At 31.4% G+C, this 19147-nt stretch overlaps 1 protein-coding gene across 9 annotated transcripts in view; it reads left to right on the top strand.

Moving 5' to 3' along the window:
• LOC100162603 (protein sprint) overlaps positions 1-19147 on the top strand; it is a 93577-nt gene that overhangs the window by 60531 nt on the left and 13899 nt on the right. For all 9 annotated transcript variants that reach the window (XM_008186088.3, XM_029491112.1, XM_008186085.3 and 6 more), the window contains one exon: positions 5786-5963. In XM_008186088.3, coding sequence (XP_008184310.1) covers positions 5786-5963 — 178 coding nt within the window. The remainder of the gene's footprint in view (positions 1-5785; positions 5964-19147) is intronic.

Here is a 19147-nt window from a genome sequence, read left to right as displayed (position 1 = left end):
TTTTGATATTTTTAGGTTTAGAGTTATTTTTGTTTAATGTCCAAACGATGAAAATTTGTTTTTTTCCGATCAGTTTCTTGTAAAATATATATTTCTATGCGAGTGTGTTTTAATGGGCTAACGCGAATATCTTGATGCGTTTCCTCGTATTTGCGTCTAGATGCTCCCTTTGGGTCTGTGAATATTTCATGAATTTCCTCTCCGGTTGATTAGACCGCGTGCTCGGCTTCCTCGACATGCATAATACATGTCCAGACCTGCTCGTGTTTGGCCCAGTTGATCGTCAAAAAAAAAAAAATATAATAATAATAAATAAAATAAAATACACAGTAAGCCGCAAAGGTCTCGGACGTCAATTGTGTAGTAGGGTATACGAATGTACACGAGGGTTACACAAAATGTCACCCGATCCCAGGGGCTGAGGTAAATTTGTGTAGAAACCAACAGATATATTATTATAATATATACTCACGTGGTACGGCTAGAACTCGCTTGTCTTCCCATCTTACATGTTATAATATTATTGTGATATTGGTCAAATTTATAGATCGACAACCTGTTTTTGCGTAATATATAATCTATGCACTATGCTGTGTATAAAACTTGTTTTAATATTTGTTTGGCTGACCGTGAATTCGTTTTGTGAAGGATGATGAAAATGATTACAAGACGTTGACCCACACATTGTAATATTGTATTAATTTTGATCAATGTAAAATTATAGGTACATTTGTACCAGTTATGTTTTGTAATCAAAACACCCTATTTTTTTTTTTTGCTCTACTCATTCATCATAATATTATCATAAAATTTAAAAATGATGAATGTGTGCGTACATTATATTGACGAATTATATGTATTAACGTCCATGAAGTTAGATTTGATCCTACTCAGTTCTATATACCTATTATATACTCTAGCTAATAACTGTTTGAATTGATTTGATTGAGGTTTTAAGCAGATTTAAAATGTTGTGAGTTTACGTATTTTTTTTGGAAAACATATTATCGATCTAGAATAATTTAAGTACCATAATAATTTTGGCAATTTATAGATTTTAACTTAACTCTGTCCAGAATCATTTTTTTTGGATTCACAACTATTTGTCACTTTAAAACTTAAAACTATGTATTTGCCATTGTACACTTATTAATTAAACCTAGGCATTAACAATGGTAATATTATTGAGCAACTTAAATTATGCTCATTCCTTGATTAGTTTATTATACCTTACATTATATTATTTTGTGTCTACGTTAATTTTTATTAGTCTAGAAGTGTTTTTATAGATTTTTTTTTTTCTGTTGGTATAACCCTCTAATGTACCTTTGTTTTATCATTTGTAAATTTGTTTAATATTACTTAGAACAGAATATAGTATATATTATACAAAAACTATTTATATTTATTTTTAGTGGTTTTTAATATTATTATTTACCAAATGTTCACTATACAGGTAGTATATATAATACTTTATACTCATGTCTATTTAATGATTTCTTATATATAATATAAATATATTTTTATTTCCACGTGTAAGTTACGTGAACATTTTATAATTAAGAACTTTTAATTAACAACTGTGACCTAATATAGTAATTTATATTAGGTAGCTGTTAGTATTACCTATATATTAATCTAAAGAATGAAACAAAATAAGTGGGTACATCAAATAATTTGTTTTTTAAAATGATTTTTAGGGTTTTTTAGAGCTTTAATATCAGAAGTCTTGCCATCTGCAGGTTTTCTATCAAAAGCTTTTATACCGAAAATATTTATTATTACACAAAATCCTACTTAGTCAAGTGGCTTTATTTTGGTTAGTATAATTAGATAAGGCATCTCTCCTTTGATGGTCTTACCCAATGTTTTACCTCAAAAGAACGAACGAATGAAATGAATAAAATTAATTTATACGGTATATACTTAGCGATGAAATGCTATGTTATGCAATCATAAGGTTTTTCTGAATGCATATAAAAATCATCGTATTCAAATTGGAGAGATTCTAAAAGGGTGTTACGAACTCGTGGTGTAACTGAAATGACTCATTCGGTACAAAGGGTGATTGCAAGAAGTGTAATTTTTTTTTGTCCACGTACATACAGTGTGTATAAACTAAAACACATACTAGGGTAGTAGGGATTCGCAGACAGTTTCCATGGCGACCACGCGTCTGTCTGTGACATTCTAGTATTAAAACTGCAGGGGAACCGACAATGGGGCCACCCGGCTGTCCTTTTATCAGATATAATAATCCTTTATTACCTTATGACTTCATAATACGCTGGGCAAGCAACAACCAATAAATTGGCTTCCGTTCGGTAGAACACACTGTAAAAATATAACGTATACCCTTTCTCGGGTATACATGTTTTTTTTTTTTTTTTTAAAGAGGATTCCTTGACAAATTCAGTGGCCCGGATTATTGGATTTGACATGGAAACATGCCCCGCAGGGATTTCATCTTTACCTCTGTTGAATTTAAAAAGTAATAACAGTTTAAAACTTTAGACACGTTTATTTTTTTTTTTTAAAAACAATGAAAATTCTCTCGGGAGGAGTAGGCAATTAACACATTTATTTGTTTTCAGACGTACTTATTTCTTTTATTAAAAAAATAAATGATAACTCTGTCAGCTGTCTTAATGAAAATAAATGTTTTCGTTTATCATGTATAAATTATTACTCATAAACAATGTCATATTGCAAAATTAAATTTTTTTAAGAAAAGAACATCTATAAATGAACAAAATTGTATCTATAGGTATGTCTGTATTATTATATTTATATTATACACAACGTTTACCTCGACGTTTACTCTACAATTTGAAACAAACTATTGCGAAAATATCAGTTGAAACAATATTGTCTCTAAAAATGTGTATGGATTTAATCAATGTCTAACTCAATTATAATCAATATTTTTTTCTTCTTATAACCCTATAGCTATATAAATTCCTGTCAATGAATTTCCCTTTAAAACGGACAGTTCAGAGAGGGGTTACAAAACTAATTATTTGCCTTCCGGGATGAAATTAATTGATATCTCTCTGAACCAGGTTTAATGCATCGGGTGCCGTTGGAATGATGATAATGTTAATATACTGACGCCCTCCATGAAAATAGCATTCCCGTCAAATTATACGTGATGGTGATGCTTTTCACACCGTAGGTGTACTGCTTTATGTATATATGTATGATTATTATTTTAACCGTCGCCCTTTATCCGATCATTTTGGTGTTACGTCTATTCATTTCTATAGGCGTTTAAAATACTATTACATTATTCATAAAATCTAAAATAGTTGATTTTATGATAATATATTAATGTGATTACAATATTTGGAACATACGATTTATTGACTATTGTACGTAAACTGTAGAGACTGCAGTAGAGCGTTGAATACATATCTGAAATACCACTCTGAATTTGTAACATAAATCATTGAACACCGTTTTCGAATATTACATCTAAATTACAGACCATTGTTTATGGTGAAAATAATTGTCTTACACACAATTATTATAATTTAAGTTGTTGACACATAGATAGAATTGATCGAAACTAAATTAGAATATACATTTTGAGATCCGATGAAATATTACGATAGTTACATACTTACACCTATTGATTCTTTGTGATTTCTTCATTTGCTATAGATTTTTATTTGTGTTCTAAAACATACAATATTAGAAATTCTTATTCTTATTTTGAATCCGAATGAGGTATTTGTTGTTTTTATTATTATCCGGACGTGCGTAAGTAATAACAATACAATTTAAGTAACTTTAATGGCCAAGTCGTCGAAGCGAAATAAAGATCGATTAAACATAATAATAACACAATATATATTTGGGTTATACACCGATGTTACATTAACAATGATAATAAGTAAAAATTCACCACTTTAGTACTAAAGTAAACGCGCTCTTATATTGGTGAAACTGGAGTACTATATTATGATTTTTTTTAATTAGTAATTATGTTAAATTTACTTAATAGTATAGCATACTTCAAATAATTAATGAACTTGGATACATTACAAAAATAAAGGACCACTAGATAAATATTTTTTTGTATATTTTTATAATATAAATTAATTTATAATAATTATTATTAAAATTGAAAATATTTTATTTGTTGTCATCTTTTGTGAGTCAGTAAATAATTACATCCTTAAGTACATCGGTTTGTTTCGTCCTAAAAGCATCTGTGTAACGTGTAATCCGATTATTTTGTCTCTGCTAACATCTGAAGTCTAAATCACCATTGTTGGCTAAATATCATCCTCTACCTACCCTTTTTGAAAGCCACCGAACGCCCATGTCGGTCGATAAGAAGCTTTTTAAAGGGCTCTAATCCATTCCATAATGCGAATCCAGTCGTTTATCTTCAGTATATAAGCCCCATCAGCCTTCGGGTAGGCCCGGAATATTCAAAATATATTTCCAACTTTATTCGGACTAAATATATTTATTTATAACCGTAGATCCATAGGTACCTCTATAAGACACACTTTTTTTCCACTCACATCACTATTAACTTGTTTAATAATAAATACGTAAACACACTGTTTTCTTTTGGTCCGCAGAGTTTTTCATTCTGCGTATATAGATAATTGAAAAGTTGTTTGGTTTGATGTGGTGTCCCACACTCCCACCCTTCCCACTCGTGGTGTTGTCGCTCAAGTGCCATTATTACAAAACATAGGAGACCCGAAGCGACTTGTGAGCGGCGATAAACAAAGAACGTTGTTTCTATTCGGGTTACCATTTCGTCCGTTGTCATACACACAGTTACGCACACACGCACACGCTAATTGTGCCTTCAGTTGAAAGGGTTGTCTGGTAATACACCCCCGCCAAAAAGGGCGGTCGAGGTTGCTTAATCCCTGCTTATCAAAACAGCACACTGCAACGTTATTAATTGTGTCTTGCTCCATTATGAGCGCGGCTCTTATTTATTATATAATATATATTATAGTAATTCATTAAATTTTCTTAGTTTAATGATCAAAGCACATGCAAAATCTCTATATTTGTTTAAAGACAGAGATTTAGTAAAAAAAAATCATATTTTACATGAGTTCTGATTTTAAAGTTATATGAGATAACCAACCATAAAAAGTCAGGCGTCTAATAACGTTGACGCCTGGCCTATGTAAAACGATAAAATCTAAATGGTTATTTGAGCAATTATATCCAGATACAAGTCCCCTCCCTTGGGATATATAATAATATATAAATTATATGTGTCTGTGTTTGATATTTTTATATTTTAGGGGAATAATATTGCCCTATGCCGAAATTGGGTAAACTTGTCAAAACTTTATTATATTATATTTTGTTAGCGAAACAATAACAAGAACTTTGTTAAAATTAGATTACTATGTCACTATATATTGTTATTTTTATAGTTTATATATTTATTATACATACAATTAATTTAAATCAATATGTATTGGTAGGAGTTATGACTTGAAAGATTTATGTTCAATTTATTATGTAAAACTATAAATAGTCTATATTCCTCAAGGTGAAAATGTATAACAAACGTAGGTATATTAATATAAAATATTCATTTTCATTCCCAATACAGTGAAAGGAAGTTGAACCACAATTTTGAAATAAATAAATTATAATATAGACACATATATACTTCTATTTTAAATGTATACGTTCATAGCATAACCATACGTCATAGACAATATTTTACATGATATACCTTTATTTAAATTCTTCAAATTGTTTTATTAATCTTGATTTCCTTTTTTTTTTGCAGAGGTGATGCGTTTCTCGAATCTTACATCGACGGCCTGGCAAGATCTCAGGGCCCCGTGGTCAGCGGGACCGAGGACGAAGATCAAGATGGAAACCTGATTCGCGCTGAAGACAAGCAGTTTCAGGGCGGTGAAGAATTTCCCGACGGTCGAGAATTCAAGTTCAATAATTTGTCACAAGTGAGCTTTTTATATACGTGCGAAATAAACATTATCTTTACATAACTGGATTAAACCAATAATAATAAATATTCGTATACAAATATGATGGCGGGAAACCGTTTGTGTCGAGGAGTGAATAAGGGGGTTATTTTATGTGTGGTTGTAAATCGTATGATGTGCCCGCGCCAAAACAATTCGAAGACCGTAAAGTAATTTGATGTCCGTTTTTGCTTATCCGTGAAAGCTATTAATGAAAAAGCTCGAGTCATAAATCGTTGGTCGTTTGTTATTAAGCTCTATAACCAAATGTATTGCCTGACGGTCACAAACGTTGAACAGGATAAATACTAAAAGCCAATTGAACGCGTCATTAACCGTATAGCAATAAAATGATGGCAATATAATATAAAATACTATAAGGGTTGTTCACTGTCGTCAACTCACACTTTTTGTTTGCTTTAAATACAATTTCGCACTCGTTTTAACGATTTTAATATCTAATTGCTTTAATAGCTGTTAAAACAAAATATTACATAAACAATAAATAATGTATCATACATTATATTATTATTATGTATACATTGTGTAATATGTTATATTAAACTGTTGACTATGAACTCATTTACTTATTTTTAAAAATTATTTTTCGAATTATTACAATAAAATTATAAAATATCATGCACAGAGCTTTTCCAATCATAAAATTACTCAAAATCATAAGCTGTATTATATTTCTTGTCTGCCGCTGGTGAGAATGGATTTATTATTTTTATGAATTTTTTTTTTTTTTTTTGTTATACATTATGCAATATAATTGAAACAGCGATTTAACGAAACGTCGAAACCTGTGCATAAATTACCTCTGCATAATATAATATGTTTCAATAAATTTAAGTAATGTCGTAATCATACTGACAGTTTTAGCTATTATAATAATAGACACTTTTATATACCCACTTAAATTATATGGAGTATATTTCATTATTATATATTTCTGAAAGCGGGCATTTCTTATTATGCGAATCATTACAGTGGTGCTTTTAAAGGAAATATATTATTATGATTACAATAATCGGAATAACTTACTATAATATATAATAGTACAGCGTAGCCACTACCTATAGTAAGTTCTACGAGGGTGTTGTTTTAAAAAATTAGGAAAATACCGTATTTTGTCGTTTACCCAAAATCAGCATAGTGCAATTAAACTTTCTCAGAAGTTCGTCTCGGTCCTACCGCTTATAACCGCAAAGGCAAAGCGGCACAGAAATGGATTTAATAATTTCATTATCTCTCGTTGTGTATAATAATATATACGAATTGGAGGGACCGCGTTCGCCCACCAGCATTTCATTTTCATAAGCAATGCGAGTGTTTAAAACGAACCCTCGAGGTTTAATATATTTTTTTGTTTTGGTTTCGATAGATGAGAATTCCTTCGTCCCAAAAAACTTGGGTGGCTCGATCGAAAAAAACAAACCAAAACCCACGAACGAATTAATGCATTATTATTGTATTGCCACTCCCCCACCGCCGCCGATTGCGGTCCTATTGTTCTACACACGTCATTATATAGTATTATGTGTGTTCGTATATATAAATGTTCGTCGCTCTATCGTACTCGACAAACGCGCCCCGTCCACATAGTGACTGAACAACACCTGCTGAATACCAATGAGACGTTGCGTTCGCGTTACTTGGTAATTTATCGATTTTGGTGAATATTTGATTTGCTCTCGGTTTATATATATATTATTACGCATATATTCTTCTTTTTCCTCCTCATCTTCTTATTTTTTTCTTTTCTTTTGAAAGCCGCTCCTTTTCTTTCTCCCCCTGCACGTCCCCCGACGATATATAATTCGGAATTCCTATCATTATTATTATTATTATTATTATTCGGATTCCCGGCAGTCAGTCGCGCGCGGTGTCATGATATTATACCGGCTATTATATATTATATTATTATGTATAATATCCTGTAAATCGAAATATAAATGAAACGGTTTCTATAAAACGCGCATCATCGATTAAAGCCGCGCTTACTCGTTTACTGCAAAACGGCCGTGCGATGGCCTAACCTATAACCGTGTAATATGGTCGACAATAATATAATATTTAAATATTATTATTTTAGCCACATCGGTGTTTTTATGCCCAGCGGGTGGTCCGATGACGATTGTTGGTGTATATTAAACCGCGTCATACGTCGTTGACGGCGAACATGTCGTCCGTATCGAATAAGGTTACCATTTGATTTTCACCGCATTATTCGCTCGTCGCTTATATATCATATTATTGTTTCAAACGCCCGTAAACATCAGCTGATGTGACGTCGTAACAATTTACTATGGTATAGTTTTGTAAAGTTGTTAAGACTTCCGGTTGATCTATTCAAATGAGTTGATATCACGATAAATTACCTACTTGCTCTGTACGAGCTATAATATGTATATGGTAAATACGAATAACTTTGTACTCTTATATTTAACATTATTTTGAATATGAGTTGTCAGGTAAATCGATACCGAAACTAATTATAAAAAAAAAAATGTTTGCATCTAGTTTTAATCTAAATTTATCAATACCTATACCTATTATTGCATAATATGAATACATATATATTTAATCTATACGTTATAATGATTTAATTCATTTCATTTCATCATAAAAGTACAAGTTTACGTGGTCTGGACATTAATTATCGATTATGTTGCGATGCATAAAATATACATGTTATGTTAAACAAGTTAATAATATGAAAATATTGTATTGTTAACCTTGATTTATAATTAGATAAACCGCTCGCCTGCCTTCCAAGTTTAGTAAATATTATTATTATTATTATTATTTTTAAACGAGGTGAAAAAGTTTGAAAGTTTATATTTTAAAGAGGTGTGTTTCGAAAAGTTTCTCTAATAAATAAATTATATAGGTTTAGTGTTTTGAATTCCATTTTAATTCGATTTCATTTACTTTGACGAACAATAATAAAAATCAACGTATAGCGGAATTTTATACAAAATGTCCCTCATAGGCATGTAAGGCATGAGGTGTATAATTAAATCATATCTTCATTGAATCGAAAATGGATAGGTAGGGAGCCTGGGGGCTATTACAAAAAGTCGGGCATGTTGGACAAAAAATGTTTACCGAGGAGTTCAGTGCTTTATATGCGGAGAAGGATATAACTGACTCGTCTTACGCGCACTGTCGCTTCTATCCAAGATTTATTAAATCAGCATTTTTTTTCCTTATATTCTTTATATAAATAAGATAATACCTTATAAAACGATTTTAATTGTTAAATAGTTTTAATATTCATCTGTTCATCTATTTATTTGATAACAACACAATTTCATGACAATCGATTTATTATTTCCTAGTTATATGGTTCATTCTATTTGAATTATATACTACAATATTTATATATATTTTATGCGGCGATAATGTAATCATCGCAGAGACCCGATGAAGATTTGATACTTCGATTTTTGTTGTTTAGTCGACTATAGACGAAACACGTCAACAAAACTGATAATTGATTTTGTATTTTGATTGATTGAACGCAGCGTCTTTTCGTGTCCCGTTCGGTTGTTTGTCTCGAGGGGACATTATCGAACTATGCGCCAGCACGAGACTCTTCGTCGGGATGAAAATGTACGATTCGTCGTTATCTTTATTACAGCAGACTTCGTGTCACAGCGTCAGTTATGATTGCGAAAAAAAAATATTAAAATCTCATCACGTCGTAAAAAAATACCTAGTATTTACTTTTCTATGTATATTTATTATTTAAAAAAAATATTTTTGTAATTTCGCCGTCGTTAGCAATTTCACTCTCAGAATTCACTCCAACCGTAAACTGCAACTATATAATATAATATTATATATACTATTCGTATACCGTCGGAACGACGACGTCACTGACTTCATTTCCCGCGTGGTTTTTTCTTGTTCTTGTTTATTTTATTCATTTGGTTAGAATAATACACTGTATTATGGAAAAAATCACTTTGGATCAGAACTCCGTGGACGATGAATTCTCATAAATTCTCACTTTTGTCTTACGGTCAAAATATTATACGATGTGTGCCGTAAAATATGCGATGGCCAATAATATGTATTTTGTTTTTTCAAAGAATAAAATAATAGTCGGCCCCCGCTAAACGTGTTCGTTTAATATATGTGTTTATATATTATAATATATATTTATACTGTATACGAGGCTGCACGACAGCCCGCGGTCTCCGACACAACCATCCGGCCCTCTGTATATATGTTGCCTCAGAGTCGGACAATGATCGATATAACTACAGTGTGTATAGGTTTAAAAATATCAAATATGTATATTATAATATTTGGCGAAGGAACGAGGTCCATTCGTCAAAATTATAGTGCCGAGCACTGTGCGGTTCGACGATTTTTCTGACACTCGCGCATTAATCAGACGCGCGTTTTGTGTCACTAAAACAACGGTGACTATATAATATTTTATTAGGTATATGTTGATAGGCACTTGTCGAGCTCCTCACAATAAGTGGCGTGGCGTGTAGTCTGTACCGAAAAACCACTATGAAAATTATGACATTCTCCGTCCGAAGAAAAATATTGTGGTTTTTAGACGTAACTAGGTTTTTTTTTCGATTCTATTTTGTTATTTGTTTTGAATAACTATTAAGTAGGTATAATCATTGTTGGTATATATTTTTTCGTTACAAACGTGTTTCTTATTTTAAGAAAATATGCTTCAAAGTACGAATATCATAGGTATTATTTAGATTTTTGAAAAAATATTTTTAAAATGCATGCAAACTAGTACTTTGTGTTAATTGTGTTGTATATATTTTGAAGAAAATATGATTACGATTTACGCGGAAAGGTTGGCCGGAACGTTAATAACAAATTATTATTTAAAACACTGGCACTCGCGTTCAGGTAATAATAAGGTTATAATTATTAATTAGACTAGGTCAACTGTAAATAATATTATTTTACGTTGAGATGTTTAAGATGAATAATACATAATAATGTAATACACTACATCTACCTTGAAAGTTGGAAGCATAACAATATAGTTATCTATATAGTGGTATTATTATAATAGTATATACATATATGTTTTATTATGTGGAATAAGAATATTTTAATTTGAACAAGTGATAACATAGAATAATTTATTTGTAGATAATTACCTACGTCGACGACACTATCATTATTCGAAAAATATCTACATAACACTGAAAATGGATAGGTAACTATCATAGTACATTTGTGTACTAATCATTTATTGTGTTTGGAAATTAATATGATAAAAAAAAATCATACTTTTTACTCATTAACCGAATAATGTATTTCATTATCATAACCTATACAGATATGTGTGGTAAAATTGCACACTAATTTATATTTTTAATTGCGAAACTGTTTTTAAATCATTTTACACGTATCGCATTTTCACAATTTTCCACCAGATGAATTGAAGAAGTATAAGCTCGTTAACCGCATATAGCTATATAATATAATACACTATAATAATAGTATAACGTTGCTCGAATAATGTTTATTGTTCTGTTAATAACTATTGTAATAACTATGCCTCAAAATAATTTTTGCATCACTTCCTCGTGTAATTTCTCAATATTTTTACTGCAGTGTTTTAGCAGTATCGAATTATACATTTTTTCCCCTTTAAATTTTTAGTGGCTATTCAAAAATTAAATTCTTACATTATTCATTAACCGCTGCAGGATAGCGGGATACGAAAATAATGAATGCGTCGTTCTAATTTTACGGATTCGGTACATTTTAGATTATTCGACAAAACTATATTGTTGAGATTGTTTTAATCCGGACAAGCAGTAATAAACTGTAGGTAGCCACTGCACATCAGCGTATAAATCGATCAGTATAGAACTCTTAATCCGTAAACGGTAAAGAAGTGAGCGTGCACGTCCACTGACCCTCTTACGTCTATTCTCTGATTATATGATTTAATGTGCTACTTTACCGACACGCACTCAGTCTCGTCTTAAAAGTTAAGACTCATTAATTATTAATATTTATATATTATTTCAAATGCAGTATACCGTTGTAACATCCTTATCGACAAAATTGTCTACTATCATTACATATTATTTTACAACATATATCGGGTTAATATTGTCGTAACTATAATGTTATTGTGTTATTGAGTCGTTCCCCTTTGGTAGCTGGTAACGTAAATGACTAATGTTTTGGTTTTAATGTATTAACGATGAAACTTTGATAAACCACATAATTAAGGTTTTCCTACCAACGAGTATTGTTGCGTCATATATTCCAAAAGTTTTTAGTCTACTAAAAATGATTAAAGTAATAATTTATAGGCTAAAAAAAAGCATAGTAATATTATATATTATTGTTTTTAATTCCACTCACAAGCTACTATTGTAAATTGAACAGCAAAATTATATATTTTCTTTTTATAATTTAATTAGACCAAAACAGTTTATAATATTATATAATCTTAATTTTGTTCAATTTTATTTTATAATTTTGAATGTATGACCAAAAGTTTTTCAATTTCGTATTTTTGGATTGATAAACTTTTCAGTAGCAACGCTTATAAAATGTGTTTTAGAAACAGAAATATAAAGTATATATATATATATATATATATATATAAAATAGAAAGTCGTTAAAAAAAAACCAATAGCTTGCAGCTCGCCACTCTCAGAACCTCGAACATCGGTATAAATCGACTACAGCCACGAAACGTATATATTATATCGTGTTTCAGAGTCTACGGAAAATCTGGTCGGATTTTTTTTCTCTCTTATCCATTAACAATAATTATACTTTACGCCGCCGTTCGTTCGTTTAACTTGGATGTACCCGCGCAGCAGTACATCATCGTATTATGCTGCTGCGCATATTATACACGTATACAATATATAATATAATATAACGCATTATATTATTCTTCTTCTGTGCAGTTATTATACGCATTCCGGCAACAATATGTCTAACGAGCCGGTACGACGCAAGTCAGTCAGTATAGTTGCGGCCGCTCACGTCGGGATTTACTCGTTTATTTTTTATTCGCTTCTCTTACTTTGGCAAAGATTTCAATTAGAAAAAAAAAACCTCGGCCCACGGTCGGGTACTCCGGGTGAATGGACTCGGTAGGGTTACACACACATATATAAATAATGTGCCTCCGTGGCGTGCAGTACAATACTGCCCATATTATATACTGCAGCCTGCAGTCTACGACTGCGTGGATGATATTCGCTTTTTGGTGTGTAGCGCCGCACAAAAGCCAAATACTGGATGCGTGCATTAAAATAATAATACCCGCGTGCGTATAAAATATTTCAGCCCGAGGAAAGTTTGCCGACGTCCGCGTCTTTGGGGAAGGGCCCCCACATAACATGGTATATTGCGTACTTAACCTTCCCCGCGTGGTGTATGTACCTATTGTCGGACGGATGCTGCTGCTGCTGCTGGGTCGCAAATAAAAGCCACCGCGGTCTCTCCCCTAGCAGCGATGTGTAAGAGCACGGGAAACCTTGAATTATCCCGCGATTGTGCTGCAGACCGTATGTACGACACATCACCGGTGGTCGGGTTACTCTGTATACACATATCAAATATATTATATTGTGACGTAGAGGTAAAATGTTAGCGAATGTTTTCGCGTTCGGTAGAGTTTATCGGACGATAACGAATTGATTTCGAGAATATATGAAATGTCCGAGCGTCTAATTAAAACGACGACCACCGCAATATGTGATCATTAATATATTATAATATATACGCATCATCGCGTGATGCAAGACTTATATCATATAGTCATCGTCTCCGCCCTGCTGAAATCGAAAACGCTGCAGCTTTATTCTCGCATGTTATTATAATATACGTTATACAATATATTGCTCGCAGTAGTATAATATATCGCATAGCAAATCTCGGTTTTCTCAACTTTTCGCGAGGAATAGAAAACGTGTTTTGTTGCCAGAAATTTTGAAAGTTTGTATCCTTCTGAACAATTACTGAACTCTAAGAACGTGTACTACATGTTTCTGAAAAGTTTTTTTTACCAAAAATTCACGAGATTGGTCTCGATAGTGTAATATTTGAACTTTAGATTGCTCATGATATTTTTACCAAAGGTTCATATTGTATTGACCTTGATAGTGTTTAATACCATTATTTATAATCAATGGTAAGACACTTAAACTGTAGATAGGCCGCAATGACATTTTGATTTTTCACAGTCAGAATGTCGTGCTAACCTCAAAACTAATTACACGGCCACGCGCTTGTCTCAAAAACACGAATCAGTAGATACGCAAATTCAAATTTGATTAAATTGGCCATGATGGTTCTCAAACGGCGAGAGATTATAATATATACCGACGATTTATGGTTTGTAATCGTATCAAATGTTTTTTCATGTGTATCGAAGTCGCAGTGCAATACTATCACACGTTACATGAATATTGTAATTATATTTCATTCGGTCAACCGTCAAATATAAACGTTTTTGCCTTTCGTCAGTATAATAACTGTTGGTAGGTAGGTACCTACCTATAATAATAATAAATAATAATTGTTGTAACGAAAACGAATTACGCTGATTTATTATTGAAGTATATAGGTAGGTGGTGGTATACACAATAAATACGTTTTTTTTTCTCTCACTTAAACTTTTGTATTCGACGTTATTAATGTCATTGTACTTTCTCTCCCAAGTACTCGCTAACTACACTAAAAGTCGTGAAATGTAATAATTATTTCCCTGAATGTTGTATTTAATTGTACCATTGAAATATTATTATTTTATTTTTATTGTGTACATTTTTTTCTTTGTATATTTAATCACCCTTTTAAAAAGAAACTTGGACTAAACTTGAACTTTTTACACTCTTATTATCAAAACTCATAATATTTCATATTTGTATTTATTTATTTCCATGGCTTCTTTCATATTGTTGTATTAATTTAAATTAAAATGACGCATAATTCCATTTTTTTTTTTATTAAACTTGTATAATAATTTACCAATCATATACATATACTTTCTCCATCCGGATGTAATATCTATCAAAGTTATCGCTCTTGTCCGTTTACGGCTTCACGAACAATATCTTGAGGACTTATTACAAAACCATAGAATAGTGTGTCCACTGTGATTGATACGCATCGTGAATCCGGATAGAAATTTCAATATTTTTTATTTTTATTTTGTCTCTGCTCCATCGATCTCGAGTTTTCATTTATTAAAGTTTGTTCTTGACGTGTCTAGCGTTGAATTCTTATTAAATTTTTTTCCACAAATACGAGCAAATTTACGGCACAGTGCCAATGTTGCAGCAGCGGCCAGCAGTTGTTTACGTGTGTTGAAAAATCAATTTTTTCTCAGTCAGCTGTGTGCGTGCTAAGACAATAATTGGAACGTGCTGTCTTAAACGCTGCCGTTCACTTTTTTATTCACTATAGGTATATACCGCAAGCCTCTAATTCCCAATTTTAAAAATGTATTTATTTTGTCCATTTATGCGGGCATAAATATTAATTTATTGATGTCTATACGAGGGCTCTCACGTACAGCACATAATTATTTTAACAATATTATATAATAAACAATGCAATATATGGCGTGGTAAATAACAATAATACTATTTATTATGATATAGATAATATTGGTTATCCGTATCAAATTACGAATAAAAATAAAGCAAGACCTACTTATAAAAACTAATTAAAAATGTAAGTTAAGAATTTGAAAAACATACACTCGAGGGATACAAAACTTTTGTATCAAATAAATCAAAATTATTTAGCGAATTGCATTCTCAGGAGATACGATCGATAGGATTATTATAATTTACAACCATAAGAAATACAGTGGATTGAAATTGAGAATGTAGGACAAGACCGTATAATAGGTATTGAGGGATATGAAAATTTAATGATTGCAGACTACAGTAACTTGGAAACTTACAAGTTTGAACATAAAACATATACCAATATAAACCTGCGTCTGAAGGCAAGGGATTCTAAATTATAAAAGCGGTTGAGGTGGTTGTTAGAGGCGTACTCAAAGAAGGGTCGTTAGCTTCAACATTTTGCTGTCTTTTATAGCCAATGAGGCGTAAAAATCGTCTCTGGACACGCGTTCGAGTGATTCAATGAGACCAATCTGTGAAGGATTCCATAGAACTGAACATAACTCTAAAATGCGTCCAATTAGTGAGACGCACAATATTTTGAGATACAACAAGTTTTTGAATTCCTTAGAATTTCTGATTAAAAAACAATGGCTTCTTAGAGCTGTTGAGCAACTTTGTTTAGTACGAGTGAAAAACAAAAAGGCTTGATTGGAATACAACTTTGCGAGATCACGAACAATAATATTAACTTCTTCGAGGCAATCATCAATGACACATTTAGATGTATGTTGTTTTAATTAAGTTGGTAAAGCACCAAAAGCCCAATAACACGATTTCACGTTTTGTCAATAATCCTCTGTGAAAACAAAAACAAAAAAAATTAATACGCATTTGCAGGTTCACGAAAAAACAAAGTATACACTAACCAATATCTTCTCTGTCGTCAGCTGTCTGTAAATCGCTGGAAGTTATACTACTACTGTATAATATCATACTAATGTAGTGCCGCCGCCACTGCTGCAGACCAAGTATTTTTACTGTATCGCGTTTCACTATCGCTGTATATCGTTCCGTTTGTGTCGTGCGTAATACGCGGCTACCACTGACGCCGCGCCTCGCATTTCGTTATACGAGACGATTTTGTTATTCAGACGTCTATATATACATAATTATTACAAACAAAGTGCAATTAGAATTAATGTATTTGAACTCGGCTCGTACGATGTCGTCGACGGACGTGGAGTGGGGGGGTTAATAATAATTGCTCTGTGCGTGCAGTGCAATATATAAAGCTATAAAGTCTCTATATATTATGGAAATCGATATGGGCCGTCAGCAGTGTCACCTAATACGCGTGCAGTGTACCATTTATTTGCGTGTATACCTATTTAATATTGTTATTATTATAGCCCATCACACTATATCCATATCGAATGCCTACGTCGTCCTTATAGTTTGAGGACCCCACCCACTTGCTACTACGTTTGATGCCGAGCTTTGGGACCGTAAACAAATTCGGACCCTCGTCTCATAAACATTGGTTAATCGCATCGTTTTCGAAATAGAATATTCATTATTCATAAACTGATCGCAAAGCAATTTGTTTTTATAGTGCTTTACACATTCAATATAATATGTTATAAATACTGTTGTATACTTGTGCACAAAAAATCATTTTATGGGTTAAGTTAAAAATTAATGTTCAATGTATAATAGTTATAAAGTTATTAGAAAATATTTATGAACAACTGTATATATATATGTTATAATACTACAGAGTGGTGATTCTAATAAAGGCATTATTCAATTTCTTGAAAGTATTATATTTAATAGTTAATTAGCGGTTTTGGAAATATTTTTATAGCTATCTAATTAAAAAAACATTTAAAAGATGATTTAATTTTTAAGTAATCATATTTTCAAGTTTTTATTTATTGAATGAAATGCATTGTTATTGAATGCCAACAGTATTTTTATTTTCATATTCAGGTTTTCTGAGAATTTCAATGTATAAAAATGAAGATACGATGGGAGTTAATGAGTCATAAAATATATTCAATAATATTAGAATTTTAGATAAGCAGGGTTGTAGACCAGCAATAATTGCGGGGTACCCCTGTACTACTCAACTCCGGTTACCTATCTAAAATTTAAGTACTATTACTTATCGCTGATTAACAACTTGTTCGAATTTCGATTTTTATGTATGTATTTGAATTCTCAGAAAAACACTGCTTTGGAATATAAAGTTAAAATGTATCCTGTCATTAAAAAAATGTAAAGCCATAAAAATATTAAAAGTGTAATATTTTTTTTTTAAAAATGTTGTTTTGTAATGACTTAAAATTAATTATGTAAAAAAATATTTGTAAAAAACTTTAATACTTTTAAAGATAATTAAGTTAATACCTAATATAGGTATAATACATTAAGTTGTTAATAGAAAAATAATATTTTATTATAAAATATTATATTACTTGATTTTAACTCAAAAATTTCGGGACTGCACATAATTAATATTTTTGAATAATTATTCACAGAATATTTACAAATATACATTTAGATCATGTTATTAATCGTGGACTCTATAGTAATTATTATGACTTATCACTTATTGAGATATTATTTTTTTCGTCAGTTATTATTATTTTTTTTTTATCCCATTTCATCAACTTTTGATTGAATAGAATTGTTATATATAAGTATATAACAAACGTGTATACCAATGTAACAGCAGCCGTCAGACATAGTATTTTTTTCACATCATGAAGTGCAAATTAACTCCAATATAATAACCATTAAAATCGGTGACCGGTTTTTAAGAAGTCAGTGTTTTCGTACATTATATTAATATGATGGTTTGTTATTACAAATTGAGTTCACGTGTTTGTATTTACGCATATAATTATGATTAGCTGTTTAGCAGTCATAATATATTATTATTATTGTAACGTGCTTGACGACGATCCCGGCCCAGTGTGGTATGTAATATTATAATTAATAATAAACAATATTAGAATTTCTATGTCATATATTATAATAGTGACAGCTGCCACACGCATTAGTTGTGTTAATATAATGGATAAAACGTTATTATTTGTATTATTTCAAAATAAAATACGATTACCTGTAGCTGCATCAGTGCAGAAGGACTTATAGTCAGACACTCACGTGTCGAGGTTCATTTACGCGTACTACCTACTTATATAAAATACCTATATCATATAGGAAATGGTTTTAAAAATTAAACTATTCAACTATATAAGTAATATACATTACACTTACACACAAACAACCATGACAAGTTGCGTGAGTGATCTTTTCGGCAATGTAAAATATAATGTTAGGACCATGGTAGCTTGTGTGATATTCGGTCAATTGCCACCCGGTGGCCGGCGGAAGGCAGCGTACGGCTGGACTTTTTAAATTTAAACAACACATTTGTTAACGGATTCGAAACTGACTGTTTTTCAACGTAGGCACTGAATATTGATCGATTTAATTATGCTATGTGGATTTTGAAAATATGTCTGGACTCTTCAT

This window comes from Acyrthosiphon pisum, chromosome A3 (assembly GCF_005508785.2).
Source record: "Acyrthosiphon pisum isolate AL4f chromosome A3, pea_aphid_22Mar2018_4r6ur, whole genome shotgun sequence".
Classification (NCBI taxonomy): Eukaryota; Metazoa; Arthropoda; class Insecta; order Hemiptera; family Aphididae; genus Acyrthosiphon; species Acyrthosiphon pisum.
The sequence above is the reverse complement of the archived record's forward strand: the minus strand, read 5'-3'. Positions and strand labels throughout refer to the sequence as shown.